The sequence below is a fragment of the Oncorhynchus keta genome, unplaced genomic scaffold (genome assembly GCF_023373465.1).
Source record: "Oncorhynchus keta strain PuntledgeMale-10-30-2019 unplaced genomic scaffold, Oket_V2 Un_scaffold_584_pilon_pilon, whole genome shotgun sequence".
Classification (NCBI taxonomy): Eukaryota; Metazoa; Chordata; class Actinopteri; order Salmoniformes; family Salmonidae; genus Oncorhynchus; species Oncorhynchus keta.
This window is the reverse complement of record NW_026290969.1, coordinates 699,536-722,564: the sequence shown is the minus strand read 5'-3', so window position 1 is coordinate 722,564 and position 23,029 is coordinate 699,536. Positions and strand designations below refer to the sequence as shown.

General features: G+C 43.6%; 1 protein-coding gene across 6 annotated transcripts in view; it reads right to left on the bottom strand.

Moving 5' to 3' along the window:
* Positions 1-23,029, bottom strand: part of LOC118361435 (membrane-associated guanylate kinase, WW and PDZ domain-containing protein 1-like) — a 125,687-nt gene that overhangs the window by 81,128 nt on the left and 21,530 nt on the right. For 4 of the 6 annotated variants that reach the window (XM_052517158.1, XM_052517159.1, XM_035741372.2 and 1 more), the window contains exons 1-5: positions 5,973-6,117; positions 5,538-5,657; positions 4,348-4,557; positions 2,949-3,216; positions 2,042-2,124 (exon numbers count right to left, since the gene is read on the bottom strand). In XM_052517158.1, coding sequence (XP_052373118.1) covers positions 2,042-2,124; positions 2,949-3,216; positions 4,348-4,557; positions 5,538-5,657; positions 5,973-5,976 — 685 coding nt within the window. In that variant the 5' untranslated portion in view covers positions 5,977-6,117. Of the gene's footprint in view, positions 1-2,041; positions 2,125-2,948; positions 3,217-4,347; positions 4,558-5,537; positions 5,658-5,972; positions 6,118-23,029 lie in introns of those variants that run through there. The other 2 variants (XM_052517161.1, XM_052517162.1) reach the window with 2 other exon arrangements.

The following is a 23,029-nucleotide window of genomic DNA, read 5'->3' as shown; positions in this document are numbered from 1 at the left end:
TGGAATGAGAAAGAAAGGGATGGAATGAGGAAGAAAGGGATGGAATGAGGAAGAAAGGGATGGAATGAGGAAGAAAGGGATGGAATGACAAAGAAAGGGGAGGAATGAGGAAGAAAGGGATGGAATGACAAAGAAAGGGATGGAATGAGGAAGAAAGGCATGGAATGACAAAGAAATGGATGGAATGAGGAAGAAAGGGATGGAATGAGGAAGAAAGGGATGGAATGAGGAAGGGATGGAATGAGGAAGAAAGGGATGGAATGAGGAAGAAAAGGAAATAAAGAGACGGAGTAAAGTAATATTACAGAGAAAGACAAGTAGGTAGAGAAATAGATATCTTTAAGCCACAAATGAGTATTTACAAAAAAATAGATGTGCCATAATCCATCAAATCAGTGACATGTTGAAACTAAGATATGATAGATGATAGCAAAATAGCCACATGGTGGTGCAATTTCTGATATTGGTTTTTCTGAATTTGAATACCAGTTCCTGTGTTCTCAAGATTCACACGCCGACATCTTATCATCACTTGTTTGTTCTTAAACAAAATGTATGTCACATTCTTACATAGATATTTGTTTAACTACAATTCAACAGTGGAGTAACAAACAAATCTTTAAACAAGCTATTAGACAATTCCTTAGATGGAAAGCCAATCTCAAAGTAATGACAGGACCAGTGAAAACTGCCCTCCACTTTAGAGATTCAAATCAAATGTATTGGCCAATTGTACAGGTCCAACCCAAATCTCACTACCCCTCGGAAAGGGGTTGGGACCTAAGAAAACACAAATTAGTTACCTCTGGTTTGTTCAGCCAGACACACCGGTAGGATTGTCAAACTTTTGCCTGCCAACAGTACTTAGCATCTCTGAACAGAGTGGCGGCAGTCAGTCTATTTTGTGTTCACACAGCAAATACCTTTAAGTTGTCAACCACTCAGCCTTGTTAAAATACTCCAAACCAGGAGGTGGCAGTAGCGTTGTTCGTCTGTGTGTGTTGCTTAGTTTATGGTCTAGATTCCAATGTTAGCTAGCTAGCTAGCTGTGCTAATGTAATTTTTTTTGTAGAAAGCCCTTGTTGACACTAGCCAGATGGCCACAGCTAGATAACTAACTAGCAAGATGACATAGAAACAATTTAATTCACTCTCCTTAATCCCATAATGCCAGTTCCAGCCCATAGCCATATGTTTAGCTAGCTAGATTACGTTAGCATATTCACCAGCGCAACATAGCTAGCTAACTAAGGACAGTGCACTAACTTTGCAGCTAACACAGGCAGCTGATTATGGAAACGAATCCATTGTGATTTGTGGTCCTTCTGTGGCTCAGTTGGTAGAGCATGGCGCTTGTAACGCCAGGGTAGTGGGTTCGATTCCCGGGACCACCCATACGTAGAATGTATGCACAAATGACTGTAAGTCGCTTTGGATAAAAGCGTCAGCTAAATGGCATATATTATTATATTATTTAATTATGTCAATACTTGCTAGAACAAAAGTGGTACCTGCTGCGTGCCGACCCGGCAGCAACGAACCTGCTCTTTCTACTTATAGAATCGTAATGCTTGTCAGTGGCCAACAACTTGACTTTGAGCCAATCAGAGAGCACACATCCCCATTTGGGGGAGTCAACAGTAGTGCCAACAAAAAGGAAAAAGAGAGGGCATTTTCTCCATACGTCCACGTTTAAATGTTATGGACCCATAAGCTTTGTCCAAAGAGCCACGACGGAATTGTAGTGCCTACAAAAAGACACCATTACTATTTCTATCTATAGAAAAACACTTAATCACATTTATATCTGTCACTAAGAGTTCAGTAGCACCATCTACTGATTGCATCAACAAGGTGCAAGATTAGGCGGTAAACAATACAGCACAGAAATGAGTGAAACACAGCTCACACACGCACGCACGCACGCACGCACGCACGCACGCACACGCACGCACACGCACACACACACACACACACACACACACACACACACACACACACACACACACACACACGCACGCACGCACAGGGCCTGGCTTACCATCATCCTCACACTCTTCCAGAGGTTTCAGAGTTTTCTCAAGACACCGGGGGTCGATCCACGATGTGGTCTTTGTGTTGTGGCTGAGGAAACAACACATACACAGAGCTGTTAAAGACTGGCTCTGAAGTCAAGGTGATAAGCACAAAAAGCAACAAAAGCCCAATGATCTCATCAGCACATGGATGTGAGGGGTTAATATCTATAGGCTTGTCGCTAAAACAAGCAAGTGAAATCAAAGAGAGATCAATTCTACAATAAAACAGACTTCTCCCCCATTGAGAAACACAAAGAAGAGGGTTGGAAGGAGACCTGTCAGTGCCTCAACATCACCACACAAGCTCTCCTTTCAATTCTCTTGACTTTGCCAGTCCAATAATAAAAGCAGACCAACATGCAGGTGATGAATGTACCCAGCCATTTCCTCATCCTCTCCCAGCTAGTCAGGCAGGCAGCCCCAGCTCTGTGTGTTGGTCTGAGGACAGAGGGCTGGAAGTGGTCAGGTGATCTGACCTGCCTGTGATCTCTAAGGAGATCAGTCTATGGAGGATTAACGGCCTAGAGAGAACTGAGCAATGGCAGGCCTGTCTGGGGGAGAGGAGGAGGGAGAGTACTGGGAAACAGGAACGAGAGGCTTGTATAGTATAGTAGTATACATAGTATAGGGAGTATACAGTATAGAGTTCTGTTTGGGTATTTAGTCTGTGAAGTAGACCTCTCTGTTCTTGGTACAAGCTAAGGGTAGTTACTGTTCATAGGGTATTGGGTGAATATGTACACTATGATGCAAGCTATTGTGGGTTGTAGGATGACGTGTATAGGGTATATAATATATACTTTGTAAAGTACACTTTCTGTATAGGTTAAGGGTGGGTGGGGTATGTGGTATCAGATATATTATAAATACTCTATAAAGTAGACTTCTCCATTCTCTGTGTAGGCCATCTCCCAGTTGTCTGGCAGGGGTCCCAGGGGGTCTTCAGGAGAGGCCTGGGGTTGGGCATGTGTCTGCTGCCCGTTGTCCGAGGTGGGGGCGGCCACGTTGTTCAGACCATAGGACGGAGCATTCTCGCGCGCGGGATATGGCTGAAGAACACCGCCGCGGCTCTCGTCCTGGTCGCTAGAGTTACCTGTGCACAACAAGGGAGAGGGGAAGAGACTACGCACTAAGGATCCTGGGTATATAAGGAGCACAACACGAAAAAAACAGAGAGGGGAGGTTTAGATTTCATGCAGCAATCGGAATGTGTGAATCTACAGGTGGAATGATAAGACACTTTATGCTAAGACGACTGTATGCATTATATCAATGCATGACCTGATCATGACCACAAAACATCCTTCCCTCTTTATCTTCTTTCTCTCCCTCCCTATCACCATCCTTCTGGTAACCCCCTGGCTGTTGGTCAAAAAGGAATGGGGCCTAATGACTATAATGCAAAAGCGGTCAGCTTCCATTTCTCTAAACCCCAACTCCTAGTTCCCCCCTTCCCTCCAGGCCTCCCTCGTTCCTCCCTCACACCTGTGAGCCGTTCAGGGGTGATCAAACGCTAATTCACCACGCTGCCAGGATGGCAGGACACACAGAGAGGGCCATAGATTCATACCGTCCGCCCACCCGACTAGGAAAAAGCCCCTCCATCTAGGAACTGACTGAATGTCTCAAACACTCTCCAGGATGGGACAGACTTCAAAGAGAGGGAGACGGACAGAGAGAAAAACACTCATCTGTGCCCATCAGCTAGCTTTCTTTCTGGGCAAACACATTAACACAGGTTCTGATAGGCAATATTTCAAACTTAGTTAGACATCAGAAATTAGGCCTTAAAAAGAACACAAAGTGATATACTCATCACCTTAAATAGGTGGGAAATATTAACACTCTATTAACAGATAGATTAGTGCATTAGACGAAGACACAAATGAGTGGAAGAGAGAAGAATGAGTAGAATAGAGAGAAAAAGATGTGAGGGAGAGAGAAAGAGTGACAGAGGAGATCGAGGCCCTATGAATTCTGCTTGTACTGTGTTTCTCCCCTCCTCGCAGGCAGATGGCAGTGTTAAGACTCTCACAAAGAGAAATCAGCATCACAAAGACATGATGCAACCTCCAGACACCCAGCAATACAGAGCAGAAGAAAGCACAAACACAGGCACACTCTCTCACATGCTCTTTCACACGTGTAGACATACTAGCACACATACAAACACACATGCACGAACACACACACACCACAGTGAACACCAGCCTGGTTTGGTAGTGTCCGTCTGTATCTAACTGTCTGACTGCAATGTACAATGACTCACCTGTAAAACTGTTGTTCATTTCCGTGGCCTGGTCGTCATCCTCGTAGTCAGCAGGCACTACTCGGGCGTTTTGCATGTCATTGTAAGACTTGGTGTGCTTGGGAGTTGACTGCTGGGAGCCTGGGGGGCCGTTGAGGAGCACAGCATCACTGAAAATCACTGTCCCAACCACGGGCTGCCTCGGCGGCTTGGGGGTCCCATAATAGTTACCTAGGCAACAAGAGGGACATTAGCATGCCTGAGAGAGAGGGAGGGAGGAAGAGAGAGGGAGGGGAGGGAGAGGAAGAGAGATAAAGAGGGGGGCAAGAAAAAGATACAGAGAGAAAAAAGGAAGGGAAAGAGAGACAGAGGACAGAGATAGCAGGAAGGAGATCTATAAAATCTCTAAATCTTACGCAGGGGAGAAAGAGACAATGCCAGAGCACAATGCATCCTGAAATGGTGGGAATAAGCAGCTGCTGGAAAAGCAGGCTTTTCCCCCTAGCCAATGGTGTTATAGACTGAGAGGGGAGAGCTGTATTGTCTGGGAGCAGGGAGCATACACAGATAATACAATGGACCGGCTCAGAAGGGAAGAGAATCTTTACCTCGTTAAAGTATACATTCAAATGACTGGCTTACATTGGTCAGTGCCAGATCTGTTACTAAGATTTATTTCCCAAAATGCAATCCAAGAGATAGCAACACATGTTCATAACAAAACACAAATTGTATGTCATTATCTACAACTGAAGCTGTATATCCTGAAAGTATCTTTAAAAAGTCTATCCACAATTCTCTGGGAAAGTGACAATTTTGGATATGAAAATGCAACTCTTATCTCAATGCCACTGCATGTCATGTCACTGACACACTGTACGTAGGTCTGCTTTGTATATATTTGTATTTGGAAGGCAATAGGCTCCTGTGGACAGGCATTTGACATTGTCTGCGGGGCAGAGAGAAGGTGTCAAACACACAGTGGTACAGGCGCCAAGCAGATTAACGCTGTTACACACACACAACCCACACACACACACAACACACAGGTGGATTGTAGTTTCTGTCAGGACAGAAGACTTATCACTGCGGTGCACTGTACTAATCTAGGTGAGGAGAATCTGGTGAACTGGTGAAAGATCCTATTCTCCACTCCTACAGTCTACCATCATCACCACCACCACCAACATAACCAACATCACCATCCTCACCTTCATACGTTCCTATTTCCAGTAGTGTTCCACACTGCTCAAGATTTAGGAAGTCCTCTATGGACATAAAGTTGTAATCAACCCCAGGGACCTCACCGTCTCGAGGGGGGCGTGTCGTACCTGTGGAAAGAGGAAACCAAGGTTATTAATCAGCATTACTACCAACCAGCTTGACAGAAAACGAGAGAGCAGTTTTGTTGGTGGTTAACTCAATGGCAATTACATTTGCCAAAACATACGGCTCAATTAACAAACACAAACGTTATTGCCTCACTGTGGGCGGAAACCAAGATTGAGAACGAGGAAGGAGCAAGTAATATATAGTAAGTATTCAAACACAGCTAGGTCCATTAATCATAGGACTGAGAGAGAACCACTCAGAAGAACAGGTCCCCACAAACAGGAAGTGTGGGAGCTGAATGCAGGCCGGCTCACCCATTAGGCAGGATTAGGCGGCTGCTTATGGCGGCAGATTGGCAAAGGCGGCATTTTCCGAGCTTAGTTGACCAAGACACACCTCCAACAACACATAATTCTTCCCTAAAAAGCAAAAAAATGTATCTCAACCAGTGGCAGTCATATGGGCTTTATAGGTGAGCGCTGATGCCGCCCTGAGATAAGCAGTGCCCACTTTGTCAAAGGAAGGGGCGTAAAACATTTTGCTTGTCCATTCCCAGCGCATCTTGGTGCTGTTGGACCAAATCTGAAACAATCATAGACGTCTATGTTTGGTTCAGATTTGGTCCAGTCTGAAACAGCCTTGATTTGGTCAAAACATAGACATCTATAAATGACGTATTTTCAACTTTAATTCTTAACCGAAAAGAAACCTGATTTCAAAGTCAAGAAAATATGTATTTTCAACATCCGGAAAATACGTATTTTCAATGTCCGGATAAAGACATATAAACATTCACCTATCGTTCAGAAAATATAATATACTAATTTCACCGCCTGGAAAATATGTATTTTATAAATCTTTTTAACTATTCTAGTTTTGCGGGAGTACAGGAGGAGGGTGGCAGAACGTCCAGGACCGTGTCTGGCTGAATCTGACAGGGTGCGATTTTGGTCATCTTTATCAACACAGAGGAACTGACACTATCGTCTGGTTCCTCTGTGTTGATAAAGATGACCCTTCTTTTACTTCATGTGTGCGTTTAAAGCCTGTGATATGCCACCACTACTAGATAGGGGTGTGTGTGAGACTTTCTTAATTTCCTGTTTCCTCGCATCATGTCCACGTCCACCCGCTTTGTTCACTGCAGTCTCAAAGCAAGCGGTGACCAAAATCGCACCCTGTCAGATTCAGCCAGACACGGTCCTGGACGTTCTGCCACCCTCCTCCTGTACTCCCGCAAAACTAGAATAGTCCCAGTAAGCAAAATTATGTTAAAAAGATTTATAAAATACATATTTTCCAGGCGGTGAAATTAGTATATTATATTTTCTGAACGATTTGTCTTCATGGTCTAACTGAACCACGAATAGGCCCATATTTGTCTCCAAAGTTCATCCGTAGTATAAAGGCCTACCTATATCACCATGAAAAAATGTGGACTATGTTGTTACACAGAATGGTCTGAAAAAAACAACAAATGTGTGGGCTATTCAGGGGAGATTACATTATACTACATCTGGTCAATTCATTTTCTCCTTCTGGCCTGCACCTTTAAAGTTAGCACTTTTTCAGTTAAAAGGTTGGCTAATGTCAAAATGAGCTTCAAGTTCCTTGGCGTCCACATCACTAAGGACTTAACATGGTCCACACACACACCCGTATAGTTGTGAAGAGGGCACAGCAGCGCCTCTTCCCCCTCCGGAAGCTGAAAAGATTTGGCATGTGCCCTCGGATGCTCAAAAGGTTCTACAGCTGCACCATCAAGAATAATAAAATAGTAACACTACCTCGTTCAAAGAAACTTAAATATGTTGTCTTTCAATTTAACCCTCTGAATGGCGCATATACACAATCCATGTCTCAATTGTCTCAAGGATTAAAAATCCTTCTTTAACCAGTCACCTTCATCTACACTGATTGAAGTGGATTTAACAAGTGATATCAATAAGGGATCATAGCTTTCACCTGGATTCACCTGGTCAGTCTGTCATGGAAAGAGCATGTTCCTATGGTTTGTAACCTAACCTTAAACCCTAACCCTAAAATGAACCCTTACTCCTAGCCCTAACCCTGGATCCTAACCCTAAACTTAATTATAACCCGAACTCTAAACCCCCTAGAAATAGCATTTGACCTTGTAGGGATTAAACAAAACATGTATTCAGTTGGTCCCCCCAAAAACGTGTTTAGTTAGTTAGTTAGACACAGACAGACAGACAGACAGACAGACAGACAGACAGACAGACAGACAGACAGACAGACAGACAGACAGACAGACAGACAGACAGACAGACAGAGACAGAGACACACACACACACACAGAGCCTCAGTATCACTACAGTGAGAGGGAGTAGAGAGAAGACAATAGAGAGAGGGGTCATTGAGGTCCTCTCTTTACAGAGACAGAGATGACAGGAGCCGTCACACACCTGGCAGATGGCTGACTGAAGTCGTAACCCATCTGTGAGTAAGAAAGTTAGGACACACACGCACACATTGCCGTGGAGGCATGCACACACACACAGCTTGGTAAGTGCTCAAAGTTGCCATCCAGAACCAAAGCTGTTTCTCTGACACAAACATTCAAGCACTATATTTGAACTCGAAGCATTTGATCACTCAGGAAACAACCTGTCTCTAAACATCTCAAAATAACTACAGTTCATCGTGGCACAGAGACTTAAGATTTTGTGTCTTTTCTCTTTTCCATTTTAAATGACAAAGACAATTAATTACAGCAGCAGCGGTTTCATACAAAGGCTATCTCCCTATCAAAGAGCCATACAATACCCTTTGATGAATCACTTAATTGGCAAATGTATTGGGATTATACTGTCCTTCTGCCACTCTGTGTGTGTCACAGTGACCTGAGTTGAAGAAAATAAAGTTTGCTGAGAGTTTGAGTTATCGTCGTTGTCATACAAAGTGTGTCCCTTGATGATCTATGAGTCTGTGGTAATCTAATGAATGTCTCTGCTGTGGAGGGAGTGAATGAGCTGTTCTCTCTCTGGTAGTATTTCCCACACTGGGGTCATTTGATGCAGGTGTGCTGATAGAGGAGCTCAGTATTCAATGATTCAATGATATTCAATGATACAGTAGAAGTACTGTATCATTGAATAATTCTAAAGCAGCTCCACCAACTTGGATTGAGACTTGTTGGGTTTGAGAGAGTTGCAAGTTATTTTCCAAGCCAATGTTTTTCAATTAAACTCCTCCCAGTCTGAGATAGTAGGACTCTTTTTAAGCAGTCAATGTCTTTGTTTATTTTACATTTTTTAGAAAGGCTCAAAATGCTCAGTCATCACCGTCATCTTAAAACCATGAAACACTGTTCAAAATAGGAATTCAAGGTTTCTTTCAAATTCAAACCCTAATGTCAGTTGTGCTCTCAGCAGCTCTGGACATGTGAGATACATGACATAATGGATTCTCAATGCAGGCAGGCAGGCAGCAGGCAGACAAAAGGCTCAGTGAAGACAGGCTTGGCCTCATTACAATCTGTGTCCCTCTTCTCTATTCTACAGGAACAATGAACTGGGCCTAACTCAGGCTGATGAACTTCCAAAACCACTCAGCATCAATGGTAGGACTCTTTGTCTAATCGTGAGAAGCTCCAGTTTCTTGTATGAATGGAAAAAATAGAACACAAGTAATCATAACTGTTTCAGCAATGAAAGACCTTGGGAACTGTATTAAAAGAGAGAGAAAGTAGGATCGAGAAAAATGGTCTCTCATTACTGTTTTCAGCCTCACCTCTTACAGTAATAGGCCAAATTCAAATTCACACAATTTAGTTTTGGTGGTAAATAATCCCTTTAACTGTTTGTACTAAAGTAACTACTGAGTGTAATTATGACTGACCCCTGAGGTGTGAGAGGGAAATATGCCCAGGCAAAACACATGCACCAGAACAGATAACAGACACATTCAGTAGAACTAGACTGCTACAGCTTCTGTGCAACATTCAGTTTCAGACCTGTTGCTAAGGACAACCAGAGATGAGGTTTAAATGTTGCACTTCCTGTGTGCAAGAAAACCCGAAAGATGAAATATTTATCAGGATATAAAATGTAGTGTGTGTGTGTACAGAGTTAGAGCTTGATGATATACATGCATATTGTTGCTGGAATTGAATAGAATACTGTAATAATTGAATAGTGTCCTTGTATAATTGTGGCCTATTGTAACTGAGTGATTAATGAATGACTTACCTTAGACACATACTTTACAGCACAGTGTATTAGCACCATCATACAGCCTGGCAGTGTTACACTGTCTGACTTTGACTTTGTGTTGACATGAGGAGTAGCCTACCTGTTAGTATCGCTGTCCTGTTTACAGTAGCGTCAACACAGGAGACATAACCTCTCTCCCCAGGGAAGACCTGCTACCAACAGCACCACACCAATTATACATGTTCCCAGTCAGAGCATGGAGTCATTACACTGGCATACGACATACAGGAGCTGAAAGACACACGTCAGTGCAGTGCACAGTGAACTAAGCCCTGTGTAGAAAGCATTAGAAAGGGACTAACATAAGAAAATGGTCCTGATGACCTACAATAGGACGGTGCCTTTGCTTAGAATATTATTATGAATAGGCTATATTTCAAATGTAAGGCAGGAATTGTTTCACTTTCACGACGATGGTATTTGAGAGGCAAAGCCAGCTCCAGCTTTGCTAGACAACAGGTAAATTAACACGTAGGGAGGATGTGTGGAATGTTTCTGTCTCCTTACTCTATTTATCCCTCTCGTTTTATCCTTCTCTGTTCTTCTCTCCTATCCTACTCAAGGGAATTCCAGCCCATCTCCCTATCTCTACCACTCTCTCTCTTCCTATCTCTTGAACCATCTCGCTATCTCCTTCCTCCGCTCTCTCTCCATCCATCCCTCTATGTTGCGTGGCATTAGCGGTAGAAAAATATGCCACTAGTTGTGACGAGGTGCCCGGCACGCGGTTGACGTTCTCCTGCTACTGGTGAAGGTTGGGAAATAGAGCACGGATTGTCCAATCAGCATCAATCCCCCACCCCTCGCAGCCTCAACATCAATCAGCAGCTGTCATCCACTCCACCAGGGGGGCTGTTGTTGGGGTGCTGCAGCCAAATGGTAGAATGTGGCGGTGGGAAAAGAGTTCAGGGGAGCAGAAAAAGAGAATTTATGAGGGAGAGAAAGAAAGAGCGAGAGCGCTCAAGACAGCGAGAGAGACTGGCCGTCACAGACAACTCTGGCTACCCAGAGAAGATAGGTTGTGCTCACTCTGCCCTGAGTCAGATCGAGACAGATCTGCATTTTCTCCTACCCGGCGAGAACTACACAGACTTACGGCAATTTTATTTCACAAATTGAAAACAAATACATTATTTTTAAACAAAGCAGAAAAGGAGAAAATCCAATATCTATTGGGAGAAAAAACCCTCTGTGCCATATTAGCTGCAAAATATGTGGCTTCCTGCCACACCCATAGGGATAGCTAGTGGAGTGACCAACCAGAGCAATAACATTGTTACATGTGTCTTTCTCACTATTTCATTATTGTCCTCATTCATTTCTTACTGTATTGTCAAGTTAATTGTTACTACTCATTAAATATTACTATTTATCTGTGTCATCATTGATTTGATGTGTCTATGTTTGCTTGGCAATGTATGTGGGAACAATTTCCATGCCAATGAAGTCATTTGAGAGAGAGAATAAAAAACACCAAATAATGAATGCAGAGCAGATTTAGGATGATCCCTGCTAATTATCAAAATCCCAACCAAATCATGAGAAAACAAAAAGATAATTACTTGACACATTGGAAGGAATTAACTAAAAAAAACAAGTGAACTGGAGGCACAGTGGCAGAATACCTGACTACTGTGACTGACCCAAAATTAAGGGAAGCTTTGACTATGTATAGACTCAGTGAGCACAGTCTTGCTATTGAGAGAGGCCACTGTAAGCAGACCTGGCTCTCGAGAGCCGACAAAATGAGGTAGAAACTGAGGTGCACTTCCTAACCTCATTCCAAATGTATGACTATATTAGAGACACATATTTCCCTCAGATTATACCGACCCACAAAGAACTTGAAATAAATAACATTTTCCAACAAATAACCTCCCACATCTATTTAGTGAAATACCAGTGTGCCATCACAGCAAGAGTTGTTACCTGTTGCTACAACAAAGGTCAACCAGTAAAGCACAAACATCATGGCAATTAAAAACTATATTTATCTGTCTATTTATTTTCCTTTTGTACTTCAACAATTTGCACATTGTTACAGCACCGTACATAGCCATAATATAACATTGAAATGTATCTACAGTATTCTTTTGAATCTTTTGTGAGTGTAATGCTAACTGTTCATTTCTGATGGTTTATTTCACTTTTGTTTATTATCTATTCCACTCAATTTGGAAAGTAAACGTGTTTCCTATGCCAATAAAGCCCATTGAATTGAATGAGAGCGCGAGAGAGTGAAAGAGCGGGGGAGAGAAAGAGAGAGAGACGTGACAACCAGAATCCCAGGGCGACAGGTAAAACAATCACCTAATGGGTGTTTAAACCACTCTCTAGCACAAACACTTTCTCCCTATCCCCCACTGCTCCTCTCGTTGTCTAACAAACAAAACAATACCAAACTGCACAAACGCACGCACAGTCCAATATATACATAGAACCCCTGGCTTGCTTAGCACACTCTATCTCAATCCCTGTCTGTTTGTGCAGTTTCCCTGTAGGATCAGGTCTTCACTATCATTGGGAGCATCTTGTTAAGGATCTCTCCTTCCTCTTTCTCGTTTACGCTCCCTGTCACTTCTTTGTATTCGTCTGTCTGTGTGTGTGTGTGTTGTGTGTGAGCTGTGAAGTATCGATTGAAGCCCTGCTAAAAGGATGAGGAGGCAGAGGCAAGCCTGTCTGTGAGTCTGTCATGTCATCAACATTGTTCAACATTGTTTCCACAACCTGCTACTGAACTGCAGCATCATCGAAAGCTCTATCTCTCTCCGCTCTGTGTACATAACATTACACTTTAGCTAGGTCTCAAAGCAAAACAATTGGTTGTCCAACGTCTGCCATCAGGTATAGAATTTAAGTGTGCTGTAAACACTAATTTAGTCACTCAGTCAGTTAGTCACACAGACACGCACACAGGCACATACACACACACACATGCACACACAACCCATATAAAATACAAACATGCCATATAAAACGTGTGAACTATGAATAGCTTATAGCAAGAGCTAGTTCCTCTCCTTGCTGGCAGTTCATAAAACGCTGCTGTTGAGCAGGATCAGCAGCAGGGGAGCAGGGGACGAATGTCCCTGAAGTGGCCTGTAGAGTGTCTCCTCTGACCCATATCCTGCCTCCCAACACTGGGCCGCTCTCTGGGCTGGGGCCCGGTTCCTTAACCAATCAACAGCTAAAGCAAGAGCAATGCTACTGATCTCAGTGAATGGCCATCACAAGTCATCACTGGCATCACTCTCCCTTGATATTTTCACTCAATGGGATCCCCTGGTTATATAAAGGTTGTAAATAATAATGTCTACAATACTTAGTGATTTTGACAGACAATTGGAAATTTCGGAAATTTGTCTAAGTGCCTAAAGTTCTCTGACATAGTGTTGGACTGTCTGTCAAAGTGCGGAACTCTCTAACTTTAGGAGGAGAGCGAGTGCTACGCCACAACCCAGCTATCACATTTGGTTCCTTGGAAGTTGTTGGAAAGTAAGTGTAAGTAAGTGTTCGGTTTCCCATTGGTTCTGGGAACGACACCCAATACATTTCCTGACCAGTAAAACCAAACGTTTTTTAAACGTTCTGAGAACAGAAGTGAAAATGTTGCCTGTTCTGTTTAGGTTGCAGGGAGAACGTTTTGTTATGGTTCCCTGAAAGTATTCCTGGGAGGTTTAAATTAACGTTCTGAGAAAAGACATTATAGGTTATTTAAAGGTAATTAAATAATGTTCTGAGAACATTCTAAATGTTGTGAATGCATGAAACTAAATGTAAAAGGTTATTTTACTTTCGTCGATTCCGGAGCAAACATCAATTATTCCGGAGCTAGCCAGCTCCGTCAATCACTCCTGAGTTCCATCAATCACTCCTGGGCTGCAGTCACCTATCCAGACCCGTTTTACTGCCTACGCGGAGCCCCACCGGGCCTTCACAACTGAACTGCCGACGTTATCTACCCGAAGGAGATCCGGCTGGCTCCTCCGTCGCGACATTACCTGAACGCCTGCTAACCGTTAGCGGCCTGCTAACCGTTAGCTGTCTTACCGGCTGCTATCTGAATAGACAATCGGACAATTTATTTATTTTTATTATTATTATGTTTTCTTCTTGGGCCTCTATAACTATATCTATTGTTTTTTTTTTGTTGTTGTGTGATTTGGATTAATCCCCTCTACCACACAGAACCCCACTAATCTACTGACGGAACGCAAGAGGTGGCTAACAACAGACCTCCATCCAATGCTAGCTCGCTACCGATGGCCTCGCTAGCTGTCTAAATCACCGTGACCACCAACCAACCTCTCCACTCACTGGACCCTTTTGATCACTTGACTAAGCATGCCTCTCCTTAATGCCAATATGTCTTGTCCATTGCTGTTCTGGTTAGTGTTTATTGGCTTATTTCACTGTAGAGCCTCTAGTCCTGCTCACTATACCTTATCCAACCTATTAGGTCCATCACCCACACCACCCATGACATCTCCTGGTTTCAATAAAGTTTCTAGAGACAATATCTCTCTCTTCATCACTCAATACCTAGGTTTACCTCCACTGTATTCAAATCCTACCATACTTCCGGCGCCGACAGAGATGGCCGCCTCGCTTCGCGTTCCTAGGAAACTATGCAGTTTTTTGTTTTTTTTACGTGTTATGTCTTACATTAGTACCCCAGGTCATCTTAGGTTTCATTACATACAGTCGAGAAGAACTACTGAATATAAGATCAGCGTCAACTCACCATCAGTACGACCAAGAATATGTTTTCCGCGACGCGGATCCTGTGTTCTGCCTTACAAACAGGACAACGGAATGGATCGCATGCAGCGACCCAAGAAAACGACTAAAAGAGGGAAACGAGGCGGTCTTCTGGCCAGACTCCGAACAAGGGCACATCGCGCACCACTCCCCAGCATTCTTCTTGCCAATGTCCAGTCTCTTGACAACAAGGTTGACGAAATCCGAGCAAGGGTGGCATTCCAGAGGGACATCAGAGACTGCAACGTTCTCTGCTTCATGGAAACATGGCTCACTGGGAAGACGCTATCCGTTGCGGTGCAGCCAGCGGGTTTCTCCACGCATCGCGCCGACAGAAACAAACATCTTTCTGGTAAGAAGAGTGGCGGGGGCGTATGCCTCATGACTAACGAGACATGGTGTGATGAAGGAAACATACATGAACTCAAATCCTTCTGTTCACCTGATTTAGAATTCCTCACAATCAAATGTAGACCGCATTATCTTCCAAGAGAATTCTCTTCGATTATAATCACAGCCGTATATATCCCCCCCCAAGCAGACACATCGATGGCTCTGAACAAACTTTATTTAACTCTTTGCAAACTGGAAACCATTTATCCGGAGGCTGCATTCATTGTAGCTGGGGATTTTAACAAAGCTAATCTGAAAACAAGACTCCCTAAATTTTATCAGCATATCGATTGCGCAACCAGGGGTGGTAAAACCTTGGATCATTGTTACTCTAACTTCCGCAACGCATATAAGGCCCTGCCCCGCCCCCCTTTCGGAAAAGCTGACCACGACTCCATTTTGCTGATCCCTGCCTACAGGCAGAAACTCAAACAAGAGGCTCCCACGCTGAGGTCTGTCCAACGCTGGTCAGACCAAGCTGACTCCACACTCCAAGACTGCTTCCATCACGTGGACTGGGACATGTTTCGTATTGCGTCAGATAAAAATATTGACGAATACGCTGATTCGGTGTGCGAGTTCATCAGAACGTGTGTCGAAGATGTCGTTCCCATAGCAAAGATAAAAACTTTACCTAACCAGAAACCGTGGATTGATGGCAGCATTCGCGTGAAACTGAAAGTGCGAACCACTGCTTTTAATCAGGGCAAGGTGTCTGGCAACATGACCGAATACAAACAGTGCAGCTATTCCCTCCGCAAGGCTATTAAACAAGCTAAGCGTCAGTACAGAGACAAAGTGGAATCTCAATTCAATGGCTCAGACACAAGAGGCATGTGGCAGGGTCTACAGTCAATCACGGACTACAAGAAGAAACCCAGCCCAGTCACGGACCAGGATGTCTTGCTCCCAGGCAGACTAAATAACTTTTTTGCCCGCTTTGAGGACAATACAGTGCCACTGACACGGCCTGCAACGAAAACATGCGGTCTCTCCTTCACTGCAGCCGAGGTGAGTAAGACATTTAAACGTGTTAACCCTCGCAAGGCTGCAGGCCCAGACGGCATCCCCAGCCGCGCCCTCAGAGCATGCGCAGACCAGCTGGCCGGTGTGCTTACGGACATATTCAATCAATCCCTATACCAGTCTGCTGTTCTCACATGCTTCAAGAGGGCCACCATTGTTCCTGTTCCCAAGAAAGCTAAGGTAACTGAGCTAAACGACTACCGCATCGTAGCACTCACTTCCGTCATCATGAAGTGCTTTGAGAGACTAGTCAAGGACCATAATCACCTCCACCCTACCTGACACCCTAGACCCACTCCAATTTGCTTACCGCCCAAATAGGTCCACAGACGATGCAATCTCAACCACACTGCACACTGCTCTAACCCACCTGGACAAGAGGAATACCTATGTAAGAATGCTGTTCATCGACTACAGCTCGGCATTCAACACCATAGTACCCTCCAAGCTCGTCATCAAGCTCGAGACCCTGGGTCTCGACCCCGCCCTGTGCAACTGGGTACTGGACTTCCTGATGGGCCGCCCCCAGGTGGTGAGGGTAGGCAACAACATCTCCTCCCCGCTGATCCTCAACACGGGGGCCCCACAAGGGTGCGTTCTGAGCCCTCTCCTGTACTCCCTGTTCACCCACGACTGCGTGGCCATGTTCTCCAACTCAATCATCAAGTTTGAGGATGACACAACAGTGGTAGGCTTGATTACCAACAACGACGAGACGGCCTACATGGAGGAGGTGAGGGCCCTCGGAGTGTGGTGTCAGGAAAATAACCTCACACTCAACGTCAACAAAACTAAGGAGATGATTGTGGACTTCAGTAAACAGCAGAGGGAACACCCCCCTATCCACATCGATGGAACAGTAGTGGAGAGGGTAGCAAGTTTTAAGTTCCTCGGCATACACATCACAGACAAACTGAATTGGTCCACTCACACTGACAGCGTCGTGAAGAAGGCGCAGCAGCGCCTCTTCAACCTCAGGAGGCTGAAGAAATTCGCCTTGTCACCAAAAGCACTCACAAACTTCTACAGATGCACAATCGAGAGCATCCTGGTGGGCTGTATCACCGCCTGGTACGGCAACTGCTCCGCCCTCAACCATAAGGCTCTCCAGAGGGTAGTGAGGTCTGCACAACGCATCACCGGGGGCAAACTACCTGCCCTCCAGGACACCTACACCACCCGATGTTACAGGAAGGCCATAAAGATCATCAAGGACATCAACCACCCGAACCACTTTTCACCCCGCTATCATCCAGAAGGCGAGGTCAGTACAGGTGCATCAAAGCTGGGACCGAGAGACTGAAAAACAGCTTCTATCTCAAGGCCATCAGACTGTTAAACAGCCACCACTAACATTGAGTGGCTGCTGCCAACACACTGTCATTGACATTGACCCAACTCCAGCCACTTTAATAATGGGAATTGATGGGAAATGATGTAAATATATCACTAGCCACTTTAAACAATGCTACCTTATATAATGTTACTTACCCTACATTATTCATCTCATATGCATACGTATATACTGTACTCTACATCATCGACTGCATCCTTATGTAATACATGTATCACTAGCCACTTTAACTATGCCACTTTGTTTACTTTGTCTACATACTCATCTCACATGTATATACTGTACTCGATACCATCTACTGTATGTATGCTGCTCTGTACCATCACTCATTCATATATCCTTATGTACATATTCTTTATCCCCTTACACTGTGTATAAGACAGTAGTTTTGGAATTGTTAGTTAGATTACTTGTTGGTTATCACTGCATTGTCGGAACTAGAAGCACAAGCATTTCGCTACACTCTCATTAACATCTGCTAACCATGTGTATGTGACAAATAAAATTTTATTTTATTTTATTTTATTTACATTATACCTTGATGCTATTTTATCGCCCCCAGAAACCTCCTTTTACTCTCTGTTCCAGACGTTCTAGACGACCAATTCTTGTTGCTTTTAGCCGCACCCTTATTCTACTCCTCCTATGTTCCTCTGGCGATGTAGAGGTGAATCCAGGCCCTGCAGTGCTTAGCTCCACTCCTATTCCCCAGGCGCTCTCTTTTGACGACTTCTGTAACCGTAATAGTCTTGGTTTCATGCATGTTAACATTAGAAGCCTCCTCCCTAAGTTTGTTCTATTCACTGCTTTAGCACACTCTGCCAACCCGGATGTTCTAGCTGTGTCCTGAATCCTGGCTTAGGAAGACCACCAAAAATTTGGAAATTTGAATTCCAAACTACAACATTTTCAGACAAGATAGAACTGCCAAAGGGGGCGGTGTTGCAATCTACTGCAAAGATAGCCTGCAGAGTTCTGTCCTACTATCCAGGTCTGTACCCAAACAATTTGAACTTCTACTTTTAAAAATCCACCTCTCTAAAAACAAGTCTCTCACCGTTGCCGCCTGCTATAGACCACCCTCTGCCCCCAGCTGTGCTCTGGACACCATATATGAACTGATTGCCCCCCATCTATCTTCAGTGCTCGTGCTGCTAGGCGACCTAAACTGGAACATGCTTAACACCCCAGCCATCCTACAATCTAAACTTGATGCCCTCAATCTCACACAAATTATCAATGAACCTACCAGGTACCTCCCCAAAGCCTTAAACACTGGCACCCTCATAGATATCATCCTAACCAACTTCCCCTCTAAATACTCCTCTGCTGTCTTCAACCAAGATCTCAGTGATCACTGCCTCATTGCCTGCATCCGTAATGGGTCAGCGGTCAAACGACCTCCACTCATCACTGTAAAACACTCCCTGAAACACTTCAGCGAGCAGGCCTTTGTAATCGACCTGGCCGGGGTGTCCTGGAAGGATATTGATCTCATCCATAGAGGATGCCTGGATATTTTTTTACCTAACCTAACCTAACCATCTTAAATAAACATGCCCCATTCAAGAAATTTAGAACCAGGAACAGATATAGCCCTTGGTTCTCCCCAGACCTGACTGCCCTTAACCAACACAAAAACATCCTATGGCGTTCTGCATTAGCATCGAACAGCCCCCGTGATATGCAGCTGTTCAGGGAAGCTAGGAACCATTATACACAGGCAGTTAGAAAAGCCAAGGCTTGCTTTTTCAAGCAGAAATTTGCTTCCTGCAACACTAACTCAAAAAAGTTCTGGAACACTGTAAAGTCCATGGAGAATAAGAACACCTCCTCCCAGCTGCCCACTGCACTAAAGATAGGAAACACTGTCACCACTGATAAATCCACCATAATTGAGAATTTCAATAAGCATTTTTCTACGGCTGGCCATGCTTTCCACCTGGCTACTCCTACCCCTGTCAACAGCACTGCACCCCCAACAGCAACTTGCCCAAGCCTTCCCCATTTCTCCTTCTCCCAAATCCATTCAGCTGATGTTCTGAAAGAGCTGCAAAAATCTGGACCCCTACAAATCAGCCGGGCTAGACAATCTGGACCCTTTCTTTCTAAAATTATCTGCCGAAATTGTTGCCACCCCTATTACTAGCCTGTTCAACCTCTCTTTCGTGTCGTCTGAGATTCCCAAAGATTGGAAAGCAGCTGCGGTCATCCCCCTCTTCAAAGGGGGGGACGCTCTTGACCCAAACTGCTACAGACCTATATCTATCCTGCCATGCCTTTCTAAGGTCTTCGAAAGCCAAGTCAACAAACAGATTACCGACCATTTCGAATCTCACCATACCTTCTCTGCTATGCAATCTGGTTTCAGAGCTGGTCATGGGTGCACCTCAGCCACGCTCAAGGTCCTAAACGGTATCATAACCGCCATCGATAAGAGACAATACTGTGCAGCTGTCTTCATCGACCTGGCCAAGGCTTTCGACTCTGTCAATCACCACATTCTCATCGGCAGACTCAACAGTCTTGGTTTCTCAAATGACTGCAACGCCTGGTTCACCAAATACTTCTCAGACAGAGTTCAGTGTGTTAAATCGGAGGGCCTGTTTTCCGGAACCTCTGGCAGTCTCTATGGGGGTGCCACAAGGTTCAAGCCTCGGGCCGACTCTTTTCTCGGTATACATAAATGATGCCGCTCTTGCTGCTGGTGATTCTCTAATCCACCTCTACGCAGACGACACCATTCTGTATACATCTGGCCCTTCTTTGGATGCTATGTTAACTAACCTCAAGACGAGATTCAATGCCATACAACTCTCCTTTCGTGGCCTCCAACTGCTCTTAAATGCAAGTAAAACTAAATGCATGCTCTTAAACCGATCGCTGCCCATACCTGCCCGCCTGTACAGCAGCACTACTCTGGACGGTTCTGACTTAGAATATGTGGACAACTACATACCTAGGTGTCTGGTTAGACTGTAAAATCTCCTTCCAGACTCACATAAAGCATCTCCAATCCAAACCTAAATCTAGAATCAGCTTCCTATTTCGCAACAAAGCATCCTTCACTCATGCTGCCAAACATACCCTCGTAAAACTGACTATCCTACCGATCCTTGACGTTGGCGATGTAATTTACAAAATAGCCTCCAACACTCTACTCAGACTGCTTTTATTTATTTTATTAATTTTGCTCCTTTGCACCCCAGTATCTCTACTTGCACACTCATCTTCTGCACATCTATCAATCCAGTGTTTAATTGCTACATTGTAATTATAACGCCACTATGCCCTATTTCTTTACTCGTTGAAACTCAAAAGTTCATTAAAATACACATGCAGGGTACTGAATTAAAGCTACACTCGTTGTGAATCCAGGCAACAAGTCAGATTTTTAAAATGCTTTTCGGCGAAAGCATGAGAAGCTATTATCTGATAGCATGTAACACCCCAAAAGACCCGCAGGGGACGTAAACAAAATAATTAGCATAGTCGGCGCAACACAAAACGCACAAATAAAATATAAAACATTCATTACCTTTGACCATCTTCTTTGTTGGCACTCCTAGATGTCCCATAAACATCACTATTGGGTCTTTTTTTTTTATTAAATCGGTCCATATATAGCCTAGATATCAATCTATGAAGACTGTGTGATCAAAGAAAAAAATTGCGTTTTATAACGTAACGTCATTTTTTTAAATTAAAAAAGTCACCGATAAACTTTCACAAAACACTTCAAAATACTTTTGTAATGCAACTTTAGGTAATAGTAAACGTTAATAAGCGATCAAATTGATCACGAGGCGATGTATATTCTATAGCTGTACGTCTGGAAATAATGTCCGGGTAGATCTCAACCAAAATATCCGGTCGGAGACCGGAAGAACTGCGCTGCCTTGTGTCTGTTTGACCAAGAAACAAATCGTAGGCAAATGACAAGACTGTTGACATTGTGTGGAAGCTGTAGGTATTGCAACCTCGGCCCCATTTAATGTGGATCACGTTTAACAATTGGTTGAAGTGGCGCATGGATATATTTTCCCATTTTCAGTGATCAGATTTTCCTGCACTTTTCGATGAAACGCACGTTCTGTTATCGTCACAGCCGTGATTTAACCAGTTTTATAAACGTCAGAGTGTTTTCTATCCACACATACTAATCATATGCATATACTATATTCCTGGCATGAGTAGCAGGGCGCTGAAATGTTGCGCGATTTTTAACAGAATGTTCGAAAAAGTAGGGGGTAGGAGTAACAGGTTAAATAAAGGTGAAATAAGAAGAATTTAAAAATACCATTTTTGAATACCTGAGTTAAATGCATGGTAGTGTATTTGAGTTAGTGTATTGAAGTATTATCAAATACTTTCCAAGTATATTTCCAAACACATTAACATATTAAACTACTTGTCTCGTGAAATAAAATATATCTTACTTTGAATGTATGTGAAAGTAATTGAGATATTTGAAATAGTATTTGAACCCAGGTCTAGAAACAATCACAGACCATAACACAACACTTTGGTATTCTGAGTAGTGGCCCAGCTAAAACTTCTAGGGAGAGAGAGAACGTTTTCTGTAATGTTAACCGTAAAGTTCCCCTGATGTTTGAGTGTCCAGTTTTCAGTTAGTTAGGGGAACATTCTATGTATGTTAGCAAAAACCTCCCGAGAACCTATTTAGCATGTTTTGCCATTAAGAGTTAGAGAGTAGCATTCCCTTAATGTCAATCCGAACTTACCCAGAATGTACAAAAAAGTGTCTAGAACAGAGGTGGGCAAACTTTTTGACTCGCGGGCCACAATGGGTTCTAAAATTTGACAGAGGGGCCGGGCCAGGAGCATTTGGAGGGAGTGTTTGGGCCGGATATACTAAAGCATTAATTGTAGTGTGTGCAAACCTCATAGCACAGTAAGAACACTACAACCCAATTTATTAACTGTCTTTCAAATGTGAAAAATAGCCCTTATCAGTTAATACATTTGTCTCAAGGAATATGCAAGATATGGCATTTACATACTATTTCGCAATCAAGATTGCGTCTGTTTTTAATAAGTTTCAATCGAAGGTGCACAGTTAAAGAAATCGACATTTATTGAAAAATGGAATCACTTTCAACATTCAAAACATATTATTACACAACGAAATACTCAAGCTCAATAATATCTACTTGTGTTAAACTCCGCAAAATCATGGATGGATTGTCCTGACCGCGCGCTCTACAAACTCGCCACGGACGCCCTCGCCTTCACGCGCAAACAGTACACGTGTATCGTTGCCAAGCACACAGACATAGGCTGTATTAAATATCCTACCTGCAGCTGAAATTTTAAATTTAAATTAAGAGCGATGTGCGGCGTGTTAATTAAGCTACTGTACCGCTGCTGTGCGTAAATGCGCATTGCTCTTAATTAAAAGACGCACTTCCAAACTTTCCATATGCATTTTTTCATAACACAGCAGAAAAAACTCACCATTTCAGTGGGAACAGTGTTGTTGGTCTCCCTTTTTTGCCAGTGCATCAAAGTCTGGAGTTAGTTTTGTTGTGGCAATTCTCAGGACAGATCTGAGGTGTTGGTCAGTTAACTTGGATCT